The following is a 16484-nucleotide window of genomic DNA, read 5'->3' as shown; positions in this document are numbered from 1 at the left end:
CACTGAGAGCTTAAAACCAGTTTTTCGGGAAAATCGACATTGTGCTTAAGCCGCCATCTTGGATTAAAGATAAAACACGTTTTAGTGAATAACTCGGCCATTTTTGATTTTTGACAAAAATTATATATGTAAAACTTGTAGAAAATTTTATTTTCTATAACTTTTGTCTTAATAAATTTTTCTATATGACCCATATTTTTCGAATTAATTTAAATAAACTACACCCCTACTCAGCTTAAACTTTATACCCGCTTTGACTATAGATTTAAAAAAAAAACGCAATATGGGAGTGTTTTTATATGTTTTTGGGGATGATAAATCTAGCTGTATTGTTAGTTTTTGCAAATTCCTGAAATTTTATAAGCAAAAGAAACTATCTCAAAATCGGTAAGTGTCGTTTTAAACAAAATAAGTAAATATTATAATTGATGTCTAGCAAGACAATTAAGTCTTTGAATTTTTCAAATCGTTTCATTAATGCCTGAGATATGACCAATTGTTTATAACTCACTCTCTCTTTTAAGCTTTTATTATAAACAATTGGTCATATCTCAGGCATTAATGAACCGATTTGAAAAATTCAAAGACTTAATTGTCTTGATAGACATCAATTATAATATTTACTTATTTTGTTTAAAACGACACTTACCGATTTTGAGATAGTTCCTTTTGTTTATAAAATTTCAGGAATTTACAAAAACTAAGAATACAGCTAGATTTATCATCCCCAAAAACATATAAAAACACTCCCATATTGCGTTGATTTTAAAATCTATAATCAAAGCGGGTATAAAGTTTAAGCTGAGTAGGGGTTTAGTTTATTCAAATTAATTCGAAAAATATGGGTCAATAGAAAAATTTATTAAGACAAAAGTTATAGAAAATAAAATTTTCTACAAGTTTTACATATATAATTTTTGTCAAAAATCAAAAATGGCCTATCGTCCTATGAAAAAAAATTGCACGATCTAATTTTTTTCCATTTGAAATGTTTAATTCGACTGGGCTAGCTGTCATGATCTCGATGTCGAGGGGATCAAAACTGTCCTACGTATCTGATTTACACTAGTGATCCGCCTGTGGGGTTGCTTGAAAATTTCAACCATCAGATTTTACTTATAGGTCCAAAACATGTATCCAAGAATTAAATTGCAGACACAGCATTTATGGTCTTCTTCCTTACTCCTCTCTTTGTTGTCTAACACAATTTATATAACCCTCTCTGTCTGAACCAAAACCATTCACACAAACAGCTGCTTGCTTGCTCTCGTTCGTCTCGATCCATGCAAGCTTCGTACAATTGTACCATATACATATACACACATACCATACACGTTTAGCCTAAGTGTGTGGCGTAATAAATTTTCGTTACGAAATTTCTTGGTTCGCTCCCCATGCAAAGGCGTGCGATAAAATCTATGCAATAGCTTAAAAAAAATTTTAAGACTTTCTGTATTTATATCAATGTAATTATATTTCAAAATGTCAGTCTGGTTGACGGCCATAAAGGCCATACCAATTAGGCTTAAGAAATTAATAATTATTACAAAATGTTATTATACTAAGAAATAAAGAAGTAATTAAAACTAAACCAACTAAACAAATTACTAGATTTCTACTCACGAGTAAACTACCACCTCCAATATGGAAGTCCTTAAAATACTTGGATTTAGCACACAATTGCATTGTATATCAATAGCTATTCCTGTTATTTTCAAACACTCCACCACGAGCTTTCCACGTCTTAAAAAAAAAAAACGGTTCAGCAGTTCAGCTAGGCTTACGAGTTTTAGAGTGATCCCTTACATATATCTATAGCCAAATAAATTACACAAATAAAAGATTTTTTTTTACATTTGCATGTTGCAAATAAGGTGGGACGATCTTATTACTTCCATTTTATTTATTCCTCAGAAGTCCATTTATGTTTTGTTTCATTACATTAATTAGTAATTATAGATGCTCTTAATCACTAGTCACACATTTATAGTTAGATTTTAAAGAACTTGAATACTTTTTGATACGTTTTTATTTTTATGTTTATTTTATCTTGCTTTAAATTATTACGTAGTTTTTCTTAGTATATTTGTCTGTAATCACAACTTAAAAATTTTTTCTAAACATGTTTTGTCTAGAAAAGTTTTTTTAATTGACAGTTTTTTTTTAAATAGGAAAACGATTTGTATCAAATTTTAAATTATGAAACAAATTATTATATATTTTTTAAGCATATTTCAATGAACTTGTGTATAAGAAAACAGTATTATTAAATCAAAATATATATACGAGTATATGTATATCACTTCTTAACCATGTAGGTACTTATATCTAATAAATCTTTTATTTTACACGACTTTTTTGTGTGTTTACATTTTTTTTTCATTGTTTGCTTGTGTTGCAGTCTAGATATATAACTATCTTAACGAACTTTTAATATTAATTTTAGAACAAAAATTATTTAATTATGTTAAGTTAGTTTTTTAATTCGAAGTTTTTTTTCTTAATCCTTTCCTTGTTTTCATATATTTCTACATAATGTTTCTTTTTCTTATTACATCTATTGAGCAAAATTAAACTTCATACATCTACATACACTCAATACACTAAACAAGCACTAATATTAAATCCTTTTTTTTTCCACATGCATGCATTATATATTTAATTAACATTTAATATCAATTAGTTTTATTATAATTAGTTTATTTTGAGCCTATACAAGTACCTACATAAGTTTTAGCTGAATTTCAGGCTTTTCTCTATCTGTTATGTTCGTATTGAAAAATTAAATTTATATATGTATATCGTTATATTCGTTAAATCTTAGATTTAATCATTTTGGTATGGATTTTTTCATTGTCTTTTTGTGAAAATAACTGGAATCAAAAGTTATTGCGAGATCTAGAGTGTTCTTACGATCTAGTGTTCTTATAAGTACACATTGCTATACATAAATTTGGTAAGTTAATAAATGAGTAAGTAAAGTAATGTGTAAGTTTAATTTTTAATTTTGTTTGAATCTAGAAAAGCTCAACACAGTACACACAGTGGAAACTAAGCTTTTACCAAGAGCATTAAATTTGTTTGATTTTTAATATCTTTGGCACAAATTTTCAAACTTTTAGAACTTACATACTCTACCATCGTTAGAATGGGAGCCGACTCTAGAAAATATTTCTTTGAAATGAAAGTCAACTTTTGATAATTTAAAACGACTTTAAACGACTTAACCGCTTTCTGTATTTCTGTACTGGTGAGTACCTACCTACTTACTTTCATTGAGTTTATATACTCAACTCAATGGTACTATTTTAACATTGTTTATGTAAGCTTTAAAACAAAAAATTTGAAGTAATTTGATACATTTTTATTGGTAGCTATGTATAATAAACAAAATATCAGGGTCGACTGCAAACTAGTATCAAAGTGCCCAATAAAATACACAATAAATAACATCAGAAGATAATTTCTTCTATGCTGCATCCAAACTAAGCTGACGTCACAACATTTTTCAGATTTTTCGCATTGACTGAACTATTTACGAAGAATGATTTGGAAGCATATTTGCTGCAGTTATGGAAATTGTTAATAAGATGGAATTGCATTTGGTAGTACACAATTTATCGCAAAATAGAGGAACCGAGACAATTATGAAGGTTGTCCGAAATAGTATTTTCTTCTGTCGGTCTATGTTCCGTTTTTGGACCATTTATACAGTTAAAAAATGTACAAAGCTTGGTTTGTTCGTTGAGTCGTTCTAGTGGTTGAGCCCTATACCACCTTAAGGCCCCGCTTGCACTAGTGTCGAATTAAGTTGATAACAGTCACTTTGCTTTTCAAGCGACGATATGTTCCCAGAAAACATATTCAGCCCTTATGAGAGTTTCACGTGAAAAGATTCCACCCAGAAAAAATAAAATTTCATTTGTACTTTTTCTTTAAAATTTTGAAATTGAAAATACATTTTTTAAGCACTATTCATTGAAACGGCTTTATTTAAAAAGGAAAAATTTATTGGCTTTGCTAAAAGGTATAGAACGTCATTGTAAATGAAATATTTAATCATTTTTTTCAATTGAATTGAGAGAAATCGACCCTCTCCCATACGATTTTTTCCTTTCTCAATCCAACTTTCACATTTTCCGTTTTCTGCCAAGAAAATTGTCTTCCAATGAGTCTACCAATTTTTTGGTTTTTAAAGTCTTCCAACCATGTAAACAAACAATTTTTAATTAGATGACACAAAATTGGCGACAGATGTCAGCTGTTTTTCTCCCATTGATTTGTCTAATTTTTTGATAAAATGATCCTACCATATAAACAGACAATTTTCACTTGGTATAGGAAATTGACAATTGGCAGCTCATTGTTTGCTATTGGAAGACTGTTGACAGTTTGACCAATATAACAAGATCTTCAAATCGTGTATACTACTTAGGTTTAATTAGTTAATTTTTCAGTTACAAGTGAAGCTAATAAAAGCGCATTAAAAAATTTGATCAATTCAATGCTAATCCAATACTGTGTCACATTTTTGTTTCCTTATTCAAGTCTGAATGTTTAACAATAATAGACGAAAGGTAAATGTTTCATAAATTAATTTATAAACAAGTCCAGCCACGTAAAACAAAAAATAAAGAGATTTATTTAAAAAAAAAGTAGTTTTGGTTTTTTGTTAATTTCTCGATAACGACACTATATTTTTGGATTCGGTTTTCTGTTTTTATCTAAAAACAAATATTTATTGTATTATTTACATTTTTTCAAAATTTTGATTTTGATAATAAATTTGTGTAAAAACCATGTAATGGCTTTATTTAAAATTTTAATTTTTATGAACGAGGTTTTTTTTCATTTCAAAAAAGTACTGTAGGTAACCGTTGATTTTTTATATTTTTTTTCCAAATAAAGTCAATTTTTTTTAAACTGCCCCTCCCGGCTAAATGAGTGGGAATAAACTACCCCCCGGTCGCCCTCCACATTCCTCCTGAATCACCCTGTGTATGCAGAATGCAGTACATCATGCATTGCAATGCAATTGCAAACTGTATTTCTTTATAAAATATGCTTCTATTTGTTAAGCGTGCCAAACAACTTTCGGGTGTGTTAATCACCTTTTCATTTTCAAGTCAAATTAATTAAATAAATTGAATTTATAAGCTTTGTAACCTTTAAATTTTTTGCTCGCATGGTAACAACAACAGAAAACAATTCAAAGATTTTCAGGAAGACCCATTGCGTACCTTTTATGATATTTTTCTTTACAATATAATTGTATGTATGTATAATAGCTATTTTGTACTTTGAACCTTTTTTTTGTATGTATCTACTCATTTACATTTACAAACATAATGTTTTTTTGTTTATAGCCAATCAAATTTTAATATTTTTTTTGTAACACTAACATTAATCACACAAGAGATTATCATTTTAGGTAGGTTTGGAAAGAGTAAATTAACAGCAACGTAATTGTTTTTGGTTAACATTTAAAAGTTCATGAAAACAATAAATTGAATGGATTCAGTAGGTAGTTAGTTTTTGTTTGAAGTTTGATGCTTGTGGGATGTGTTTTCCTTCTCTAGCACTTACCGCATTTATGATTCTCATTAAATCGATTATGACAGTTGCAATTTCGACCCAAGCCACTAGGTCCTGGTCGTGTTTCAAGGGACAGCTGCTCGTTGGCTAAATGATGTAAGACAAGGCCTTGATTTGCTCCAACAGCAGCATCACCACTGTTAAGGGAACTTTGTAAGCATGTTAAAGCTGGTGTTGGTGGAGGACTAGCAGCAGCACAGCCACCACCTAAAGCAGCAGGAAAACCATTGACACTACCACTTCCACCAGCTCCTCCAGCTCCTGGATTACTTGATGCAACAGCAGTTGCACTTCCACTCGCAGCGCAAGCAGCAGATTTTCTGTAGACAGTGCTGTTCATAGTTAGTTTCCGAATGTTTTTGTCTGGTTGAAAGACCAAGATGTAGACCTTAGGCGAATAAAGACAAATGAGAGCCACCGATGCACTCAAACTTATCGATATGCACAATGTTGTTATCTGAATCTTTAAATGAATAAAATAGTTAAAAATAATTTGAGGAACATAATCTAATTTGTAAACAGTTAAAGGTTGTTTGTCTAAATTTTCTTGTTTTTGTTATGTTTAATGAATACCTGAAGTAAGGAAATAGGAATTGTTTTTATTTAACATTTTAAGGGTTATAACATAATTACAATACAAACAATATACAGATGTGAATTAGTTCCATAGAAAGGAAATGCCATCTAAATTTTTTTCAGCCGACAAGACTAAGAAGCTTTTTAATTTTCTTATATAAAAAGAGAACAATACGAAAGGACCTCTTATGACCATGAACGTTCTAGGTAATTGTAACAAAAATTTACTATTTAATATTTTTGGAAACAGCCCCGTTGAAGTGAAGTTATTCAACTTTAGAATATAAAATGTAGTTTTTTCCAATTTTTTGACGAAATTATTAGTTTTTTCAACAAATTTGGCAAACTTTTCAATTTTTTTATATTCAACGTAGTTTTTTGGTTTCACAGATCTTTTTATTTGACTGTCAAACTCCTAATAATATCATACTAGAATTTTTCAGTAGATTAAAATTACTCATTTTTTCAACAAAAAATTATTATTAAACACTTTCCACCATATTCACCACATTAAAATTCGGCTAAAATAATTCAAGAGCTAAAATTAAGGGCAAAAGAAAAAATCTTAAAAAAGTGTTTATTTTAAAAATGTCTCCACTGGCCTGATCAAACCGGAAATGCACTTCGGAAACTTTAAGTTAAAATAAAAAAGTTGACTGGGTGGAGTTTAAAATTAATTTTTGCGCAACAAATAAGCATTTAACTAGCTACAATTTTGGGCATAAAAAAATATTAATATTTTCCTACTAACTTCAATCTTATTTGAGCGGAATTTTGATTATTATTTAGCGGAAAATTCAATAATTCAAAAACTGTGTGAGTTACAAATTTTTGGTTTGCACAAAAAATTAAAATTTTTTGATTCCGTCACAAAGTGTCAGCCAAAGTAAGGGACGTAAAAAAGGAACTAATTTACTTTGTAATAATTCTATCCGCAGCTGACATTTTTATTCTTATCGACAACTTCATGTTGTTTTTGTAATGCATTTAAACTACATATACCTGCGGCAACGGATCGGATAGTAATAAAAAAACACATCAATTATTTAACCTAGATTGATACGCATTTTTTCTTACCTCATAAGAATTCCCAGTTCCGAAATAAATAGGAACGAACGCCAACCAAATGATGCAAGTTGTGTACATAGTAAATCCAATGAATTTTGACTCGTTAAAGTTTTCTGGAATCTTACGTGTTTTGATTGCGTAAACAGTGCAAATTGTAATTAGAATCATGTTGTATAGCTGCGAGAATAAAAATGACATATCCTGAATTTTACATTTTAAAATAACTTCAGTGCGATCGGGATAATAGAATCGTGTTCCTGGTGGTTCCACAATCATCCAGACCATGGTTATAATTATTTGAACGGCTTTTCACGTTTAGGAAAATGAAAAGTAGAAAGTTAGGAGAACTAAATAAGAAAATGTTATAAAAACTTACCAATAAGAGTTATTGTTATAACAACTTGGGACTGAGGACTTATGTATTTTAAACGTTGAGCTGACTTCGATGCCGAATGAAAGATCCTTGAGATACGATTTGTCTTAGTTAACAATGCACTATAAATAATTGAAAATCCGACTCCAATTCCAAAACGTTGTACAACACATGAACCAATTGTTGGCTTAGCAATCAATGCAAACGTATTTGAATAGCAAACTAAAATTCCAATCAGCAGCGTATAGCTGAGCTCCCGACCTGATGCTCGGACCAACGGCGTATCGTGATTAATTGCAAATAATATTATCACCATAAGAGTCATTACAATTCCAAAAATAGCAACTGCCATTGGAATAATGGCAAAAAGAGAATGCAACCGCATATATTGAATGTCCAAGGCATAACAGGAGAGCTTGTCAGGATAGGGCCAAAAACCTGGTCCACAGTCTTTGCAAGTGAATTCGTCGTAGACATATTCGAAGTTCTCGCAATTGTCACAAATCCAACAACACGTGTCACCCTGAAGGAAAAATTATTTTAATTGTTATAATTTCAACAAGAAAGTCCAAAAAAGGAAATGTTTAAATAATTTGACGACAGAAATATTTTATTTATTTCTTAACTACTAATAAGATAAAATAAGGTGTAGCTGCTTGTTTGCTGTTTAAAGCCTATGTGATTCATCATTTAATAAAGCATATAGTGCACCTTGAGGTAAAAGTCATGAACTTATTAGTTTCTTGTGCAGCGGATCCGAAAATCGGCAGCGGATCCCGAAATATTTTTAACAAAATTATAACCCCAAAACTATTTAAAAATAAAATTCTCAAAAACTGAGACCCCACGTAACATGAAAATAAATGCACAGTTGGTTCGGACGTACTTGCTCTTATGGTAAAAGTATCTCTAATGCTAAAGCTTTTCATAGTATAGGTAATTGTAATTTGATTTGAATTTCATAAGAAATGTAAAATTAAAAATATTGGTTGTCTGTAAAGTCGGATGGTAGTTTTACATGACAACGTGATAAGAAAACTTTTTATCACCTGTGTGGGGTCTGGTTGGCTCGTTATGTTCATGACTAATTTTGATTTCTTACACATTTTTTTAACGAATTAGGTAAGTCAGGTAGATCACTATAATTTAAATGATAAAAATCCATGATAATGTTTTTGAACCATAAAAAATACAACTCAGCTATTCGCATTAAACATCAGACTTTGTAATATTGGTACAACTTTTCTTTTTTTTTTTTTAATAAAACCGCGTCGCACAAATGAATATTTTCATCAAAAACCTGGCAGAAGTTATTTTTCGTGTTTTTTTTTTATTATTTCTGTTTAAAATGAATGTTTCTACAAAAAATACAATATAAAGCTAATTTTTCTAATTTTTGTATTTATTCATCAAAAACTCATAACTTGTCGAAATTATTCAGCTCATTTTGTTCCTCTACCTAGTAACAATAAGCAATTATTCTCAGTTTTTTTTTCTCTCAACCCCAATCTTAATCTAAAGCCTACCGTTTAGAAAATAATTTTTTTTACTATCTCCTTTTATCCTGTTTTACACCTTTTAAAGATCAAATTTTTAAAAATCCTTTATCAGTATTCAACTTTGGGTTATAACTTTTCAAATATGCTATACCTAGCAGATTTTTGTATCTCTTATACATATTTAATTTTTAATTGTAATCTATAACACATTGCAAATTGTTTTCATTTGCAATAGGAACATAAGTCTTTTTTTTAACGCAAAATAATTTAAGTTGCAATAAACATTTTTTTTTAAGGCAATTTTTTTTATTTTCCAAAATATTTGTTTTTTTTTTTAAATAGGTAGGTATGTATATGTAATGCGAAATGTGCAAACAATTACATATTTACCTTAGCACCGTCGAAATCTATTTCTATTTCATACCTGCTGCTTTTTTATCATGCCCACATCGCAGGGAAGTGAACAAGCCGAAGTCGGCATATCAACTTCCTTATTCCATACGACGTCATGCAAGTTTAATTCCAATTGATTGAACCATTTGCCTACGACCTATTAAAAAAAAAAAAAAAAAACAATAAAATAATCGAAGTTTTGTCCCAAGAACAAACACACACTTACCTTGTAATAAAAACCGGTAGAATTTTCCAACTTTTGATAGTTAAGGATGTCATAGCGTGCAAGGCCATCACCTTGACTATCAAACTTTACCTCACTTCCGGCAAGATCTGTGTTTCGGGAATGCAAAGAAAAACAATAAGAACACACAAAAGAAAAATGAAGAAATGTTTCAACATTCCACACGTTCTTTGCTTTTGTTTTTAATTTTCTTTTGGATAAGACACGAACCGATAAATGAAACATTCAGCAAATAATTGTCATAGAAAAGTTTTCCATCATAATTGACCATTTCCGGACACGCCATCGAATGCTGCCCAGTTGTAGGTTTGTGTAACCAAACAGATTCACTATGGTGATGTCTATGTGCTTGATTTTGGCCACCTACTGTACACAAATCCTGATGGAGTCGGTGCAGAGCATGAGCAAAAGCGTAAACCGCGTCGACAACAAATTGGGTTTTTGATTCCTGTTCGTAGCTGTGGAATAAAATAAATTCGAAGTTTTGTTACTTGCTTGTTTTTTTTTGTTAAAAGCTCTGAAAAGTAATAACAATTAATTAAATATAAAACAAATAAGAACAAAAAAGACGGACATAGAGTCGAGTGTGCGCACTTCTGACTTTAAAGAAGGATTACAAGAAAAATATAGGATGTACCTACATAAAAGAAGTTAATTGATTTATTTGTAGAGATAGGTATAATTAAATTCAACTAAAAAATAAAATGCACGAACTTACTTTGAGAACTAACAACTTTTTATAGACAAATTTGGTAAATGTATAAAAAAACGTTCTTAAAATATTTAAAACAACTCTTGAAATGAGTATGCAGTTTTAGAAAAAAAAAAATTCAAAATCGTTAGAGCCGTTTTTTAAAAAATAAAATTTTTATAAATAATTTTTTTGAAAAAAATTAAAAACAAATTTGGTATTCCATTTTGTAGAAACTTTTAATCAACACCAAAGTTTCAAAAAAATGCAATGTCACGTTTTGGAAAATTTGATTTAAAAAAAAATTCAAAATTTTTTAAAAAATCCAAAAATTATTTTTTTTCAAAATTTTGTTTTCGATTTATATTTAAGCAATATAAATTTTTTTGCTTAAAAAAATCTTTAAAATTGAACCAGTAATTTGGAAGATAATTTGAAATTTCAAAAAAAGGTTCTATGGAGGTACCGTTAGTAAACTTTTTTCATTTTAAGACAGTTAACAGTGTAGGTAATTTTAAAAAATAATCTTAGCTTATGGCACATGATGTTAGGGTTTTTTTCGATGTTGCATCTTACATCTCATGGAACTAAAACCGAGACAGTCTGACTTCTCTGAAAAAATGTTCTTCTGAAAAAAACACTTTACAGTTTGAAATTAAGAATCGTCAAGGGAAGTTTCTAAAAAACTTGTTTTCATATTTTTTATCTGCTATTGATGTCCTTTCAATCCATTTCATTTCTCATTTTTATTGGAGTTTTTTTTTTTTTTTTTTGGCATTCTCCTTTATCATCAGAACATAAAAAATTAGCCTGCTTCTAGAGCAAGTCAAATTTTTGACAGATCAACATTTATCTTTTCACCTCAACACTCAACAGTGTCAAAAATGTATCCTCGGCCCACACCCAATTAACACATACGACTTATAAAATTATTGTATTGAATCTCAAAGTATTCGCGTAAGTTTTCATTCCACTTAATATTCGAGCCTGCATCAAACTAACTTTTATGCACAAGAACATAAAAAAAGGAGTTATAACAAAATGTATGCAACGAAATATTAAATTATTAAAAACTAAACTTACCCAGATTTTTCTGACAGTTTAAGATTTTTATCACATTTACGAATGCCAATACGATCCTTTAGCAGCGGTGGTAAATTCTTCTCTAAAACACAATCAAAAGTATCTTCCCAATATTCCTCAAACCAAGGATTTCTGGCGTTAGATTCGGGTGACAACGACACCATATAATCATCAAAGTCTTGAATCAGTTCCGATTGCAGTTCAACTGTAATTGAACCCTCGGCAATATCTTCTAAGCCATCCAACAATTTTTGTTGTTTACCCCAACCATCGCTGGCAATCCAATGAAATGGTTGAGCTAAATTAGCCCGTTTAGCTGCTTGCAAGAGACTCCGTGCATCTTCAGCTCGTACAAAAAGCACAACACCTCTGGCATTGGGTTTCTTCAGCAACTTGGCTATGATGGCATCAAAAACTTTGTCATCAGCTGCCGAGGGAACTTTTTCTGCGGCAGCAATGCAAACATTCCTTTCTGTAGCTTCTTTGTGGAAGGCCTCAATTCCATATTCTCCATAGGAACCTTCAGAATGAATTGTTGATACATACGACCAATTAAAGCATTTTATTATGTCAACCATGGCAACTGATTGAAATGTATCTGGAGGAACTGTTCGTGCAAAAAGATCAAATCTTGTTTTGTCACTGAGTGTCTTAGCGGTGGATGCTGGCGAAATCTGTGGAATGTGAAACAAACGCAACAAATTTGCTACCTGAAGGGAAACTGAGCTATATGATCCACCAATAACGCCAAACACGGGTCCAGTTGTATTGCGTCGTGGCTGAGGAGTTGATAAATCTTGACACTCAAATGCAGACGTGTCCATGTTGTTCAAGGAACTTCGAACAAACTGTAGGGATTGATTCAAAGCGTAGGTATCTCGTGAGCAAGTGTCTAAAATGTGAACGCCAATTGTTATTCCGGGTAAGAGAGTTGAATCGTTGTTAACACGATCGACAGCATACAGCATCGCTTCGAGCCGATGAACACCACGATTATAAATTTTCGGACCGCACGGTGTGCTTTCACCTTTTTCATGAACTGGGAACAACCCTCCAATGATAATATCCCCAACTTGATTAACCGATACTAATTCTTGACTCGGCTTACTGCTTTTGTTTTGATTTTGACATGTTAATGGGTAAAAGAGCAGAAGAATTATAAGCCCTGAGGACTTAAGTTGTTCCAGTCCAATTATCATAATAAATTGGTTATGGTATGCCCGTGATCCAAACAAATTTCAAGATGAACGGAAAGAGCTTAGTCATCAAGCACAGAAAAAAATAATTTCTGCAAGAAAAGAATATTCTTTTTAATTAAAAAAAATCCAAATATTTTATATATATAAATTATTATACTAATTTAAGGTTTTAATTATGCAAAATATTTACAGATAATTCAACAGTGGGAAATTAAATATAATCTATCATTGAAAATCATTATTAACGGTACCTGCCATAGAACTGTTTTTTTTTTCAAATCCGATTATCTCCGAAACTGCTTATTCGATTTCAACGAAACTTTTTTGTGAAGAAGCATTTATATAATTTAAATATAATAAATGTCCAAAAAAAAAAAACAATTTTTGGATTTTTTTAAAAAATTTGAAAATTTTGTTTTGAAAAATCAAATTTTCGAAAACGGGATATTGTATTTTTTTGAAATTTTGTTTTAAGATGTTGATTAGTGATTTCTACAAAATGGCATATCAATTTTATTTTAAAACTTTTTTCCGAAAAATTATTTATAAAAAATTAGTTTTTTTTTTTTTTAAAACGGCTCTAACGATTTTTAAATTTTTTTTTCTAAAAATGCATCTTAAAATATCAATCAAAACTGCATACTTGTTTTGGAGGGCAATTTGATTTCAGATTTTTTTTTTTTTTTTTAATTTGTTTTTTTTTTTAACGATATTTATTTTTTTTTTTCCAAATTTCTATATAAAAAGTCTTAAAAATTTAAGCAACTTTAACTCTAAGAGCAAGTTCGTGCGACCCCGTCGTGCATTTTATTTTTCTTCAATTCAATTTCAACCTACAGTAAATTTTTAGTCCTTGCAAAGCTTATTATTTCAATTTTAATTATATCCCTCAATTATATACATATATACGATTCCTACAACAAAAGTTTTTTTTTTTAAATCCATGCCAAAATTTAAGCTGAGATTTCTCCATTTCTCAACGTTATGTCTCTTGATTTATCGCATCTGTTTGCACTCTCGTCCTCAAAACATTTGTATACAGATTAAAAGGAAGGTAATAGCGCAACTTGTTACGCTAAACAATGTTTCAAAAGAGACTTTTTAGAAAGACGGTATTTTTGTGTGCAGGGAAATATGATTATGTTTTTAGGGCATTGATATTACTTTAACTAATCTTCATAAATACATACTTTAACGTTTGAGGCGTATTGCATGCAAAGTGACTTTCATAGATTTTATTTCATTAAAATATTGGTTTAGAATAATGTGCTCAAAGTAGGTATATTGACGGATCCTTTTTGACGTGATAACTTCTTATAAATCGATCAGCCGATGCGTTCGAGTAAAAGACGGACAACGCGCGCAAGCCCATAACCTGTTGTCTGATGACGTTATCACGTAAAATTACTGTCCATAAACCGACTTTAAAGTAAACCAATTTTCTTTTCTTCAGTTATGCAAGTCCGTTGAGAACAAGTCCAATGATAACAGAATTGCAATGAGTTTTTTGAAAAATCAAACTTTTTAACCGACTTAAGAGGAGGTTCCGTCTGCATTTTTTAAATGTTTGTTACCTCAGAACTTTCGAATATCTGTACCGATTTTCATGATACTTTTTGTACTGTACAAAAAGCTGAAAATATTAGTGTGGTCATATTTCAATTTGATCTAGTTTTGACTTTGCCATCCATAAGTAACGCATAATATTATACAACATAAGTTTAGATCCATAGAGGCCGTTTTTTTTTTGTTTAAGGGATTATTGAATAAACTACAAATTTCTCTCCAGAAAAATGCTTAAAAAAACATTGGCAAGTTTTTCATTTTTAACACAGATCTGATTTGTTAATATTAAGATTTAATAAAACTTACTTTGAATTCTTTTTTCCGATGGCTTTTCTTTATAAAATGATGAAAATATCTGATGTGTCATGAAAAAATCAGGAGCAGGCTAATGTATATTTAACATTAAGTTTGAGCTAAATGTTAGAAAAAAATGAACCGGTGCACTTTACACATAAAAAGTTTTTGTTTTCTACTTGGTTTGGCTTGTTTTTTATCTATGTATTTATTGTTTTTTTAATTCCAAGGGTTTTTTTTTGCAAAATGCCAACAAAGAAATAGTCAACAAAAAACATTTCTATTTTATACAACATCTTTTGATTTTTCTTTTAAATTTTAAAAATCCATCCAGTTAAATTTTGAAATTAAGGCAAACTTAGTACCTAAATAGGTATAAATTTCAGATAACAAAAGATTAATTTAAACTCAGCGAAGGCTTATGATCAAGAGGCGAAAAATAACCATGATAAAAGAAACCCTGCCAACTTTTTTGCTCTTTTAAATGTGAACAATCCTACTATTGGGACACAAAATAAAAAAATCAACATCAAAACAAACCAAACCAAAAAGAAAACAAATTATTATGAGAGCACAAAAGTTTGCAGCACTTTCTCATTTATATATATACTACTGAGAACTGATGTCCTGTTATATTTATGTTCGTACTTGCCCCATCTGTTCTCATTTCTGTTGAATTTAAGTATTTGAATTCAGGTGCATTAAATTTTACAAATATATTGTTTTCTATATTTCATAAAACACATCACTGAGTATAGAAAAGTTGACCTAATGACTTGCATTTATATATAACATAGAAGGAGCACAACAACACATATCACTGTAATCTTGTTATCAAATACTTTAAAAAAGGATACACACGCGTTCATGAAGAACTAGATATACAAATGATGACGAAGTATAAGGAGCTGCAACATTGGCCCTGGGAGTTAAGAGTTATTCGAGTTTGAGATTATATAAAAGTTACACTTAATATCAATAAGACCACTGATTACCTTTATCGAAATAGGACTTCAGTAAATAAGGGTCCTCGTTTTCTAATAAAAAACGATACACTGCTCTGAGAAAGCTTAATTTTTTCCGGGGTTATTCTAAAACTATTTTATGCTGTATTTTCCCACACGAAAATTGTGAACTAAACCTGAACACCAATGCCACGAGGCAACCGTCGTCTTTCTACCAGATATCCTGGATGGGTACTCTAAGTTATACATAAATTTAGTTCGAATGATTTTGTATTGTGAGGACCGTGATGGAATGATATGGTTTTTAATATGTGACAGCTAAGTGAGCGACTGGCATTTGGACGCAGGCGTTGAATTTCGTTCAGCAGGGCTAATATTCAACGAAGACATTGTCGTTTCTGCTACTGTTGTAGTTGTCGTTCGAATAGACATAAAATTTTCCATACAACACATGCTCACTGCTCAGGGCTACCTTCGTGACGTTAAAATTTGGCTCTCTTTCAACGCTTCTTTGCTTCCGCTTTTTAAAAATTAACTCAAAATGCCTCTTCTTTGCTTCTCTCTTCTTCGTTTTGGAAATACCTTTTGATTTTTTTTGTAATGTTTTGTTTGCGTTAAATACCTACATTTCTCAATTAACAATTTTTTTTAACCTTTAATGATGATTTAGACATCACTTCTTCACGTTTTCTCGAAATTTAAATCACAATAAAAACATAACTGTAAAAAAAAGAACCAAATTCTTCTAAGTTGAAATTATGCTTACACAAAAAGCACTGAGATATAATATTGTTACGAGTTCTAATGTTGGGTTTTAAATTTGTATCAATTAAATTTTGGTTGTTTTCTTGGCGAATTTTCTTTTAATTACCAATTTTTTAAGTTGTTTGAAAACTTGCCAATCAAGCAATCAAAATATAATTGATACAAATTTAAAT

At 30.3% G+C, this 16484-nt stretch overlaps 1 protein-coding gene across 3 annotated transcripts; it reads right to left on the bottom strand.

Annotated features, from left to right (window-relative positions):
- Window positions 1-4648: 4648 nt before the first annotated feature.
- On the bottom strand, window positions 4649-15805 carry LOC129920628 (metabotropic glutamate receptor). 3 transcript variants are annotated; one of them, XM_056002042.1, is made up of 9 exons: window positions 15577-15805; window positions 14594-14946; window positions 11523-12810; window positions 9959-10206; window positions 9731-9837; window positions 9536-9661; window positions 7616-8135; window positions 7249-7544; window positions 4649-6058 (listed from the first exon to the last, which is right to left on the bottom strand). In XM_056002042.1, exons 3-9 carry the CDS (start codon window positions 12719-12721, stop codon window positions 5576-5578), a joined length of 2979 nt encoding a protein of 992 aa, XP_055858017.1. In that variant the 5' UTR covers window positions 12722-12810; window positions 14594-14946; window positions 15577-15805; the 3' UTR covers window positions 4649-5575. The 3 variants fall into 3 exon arrangements, with proteins under 3 accessions (XP_055858017.1, XP_055858018.1, XP_055858019.1); XM_056002043.1 differs by having other exon boundaries at window positions 14594-14700; XM_056002044.1 differs by lacking the exon at window positions 14594-14946.
- Between the last annotated feature and the right edge of the window lie 679 nt (window positions 15806-16484).

The sequence above is a fragment of the Episyrphus balteatus genome, chromosome X (assembly GCF_945859705.1).
Source record: "Episyrphus balteatus chromosome X, idEpiBalt1.1, whole genome shotgun sequence".
In the NCBI taxonomy this organism is placed as follows: domain Eukaryota; kingdom Metazoa; phylum Arthropoda; class Insecta; order Diptera; family Syrphidae; genus Episyrphus; species Episyrphus balteatus.
This window is presented reverse-complemented; position numbering and strand designations above follow the sequence as displayed.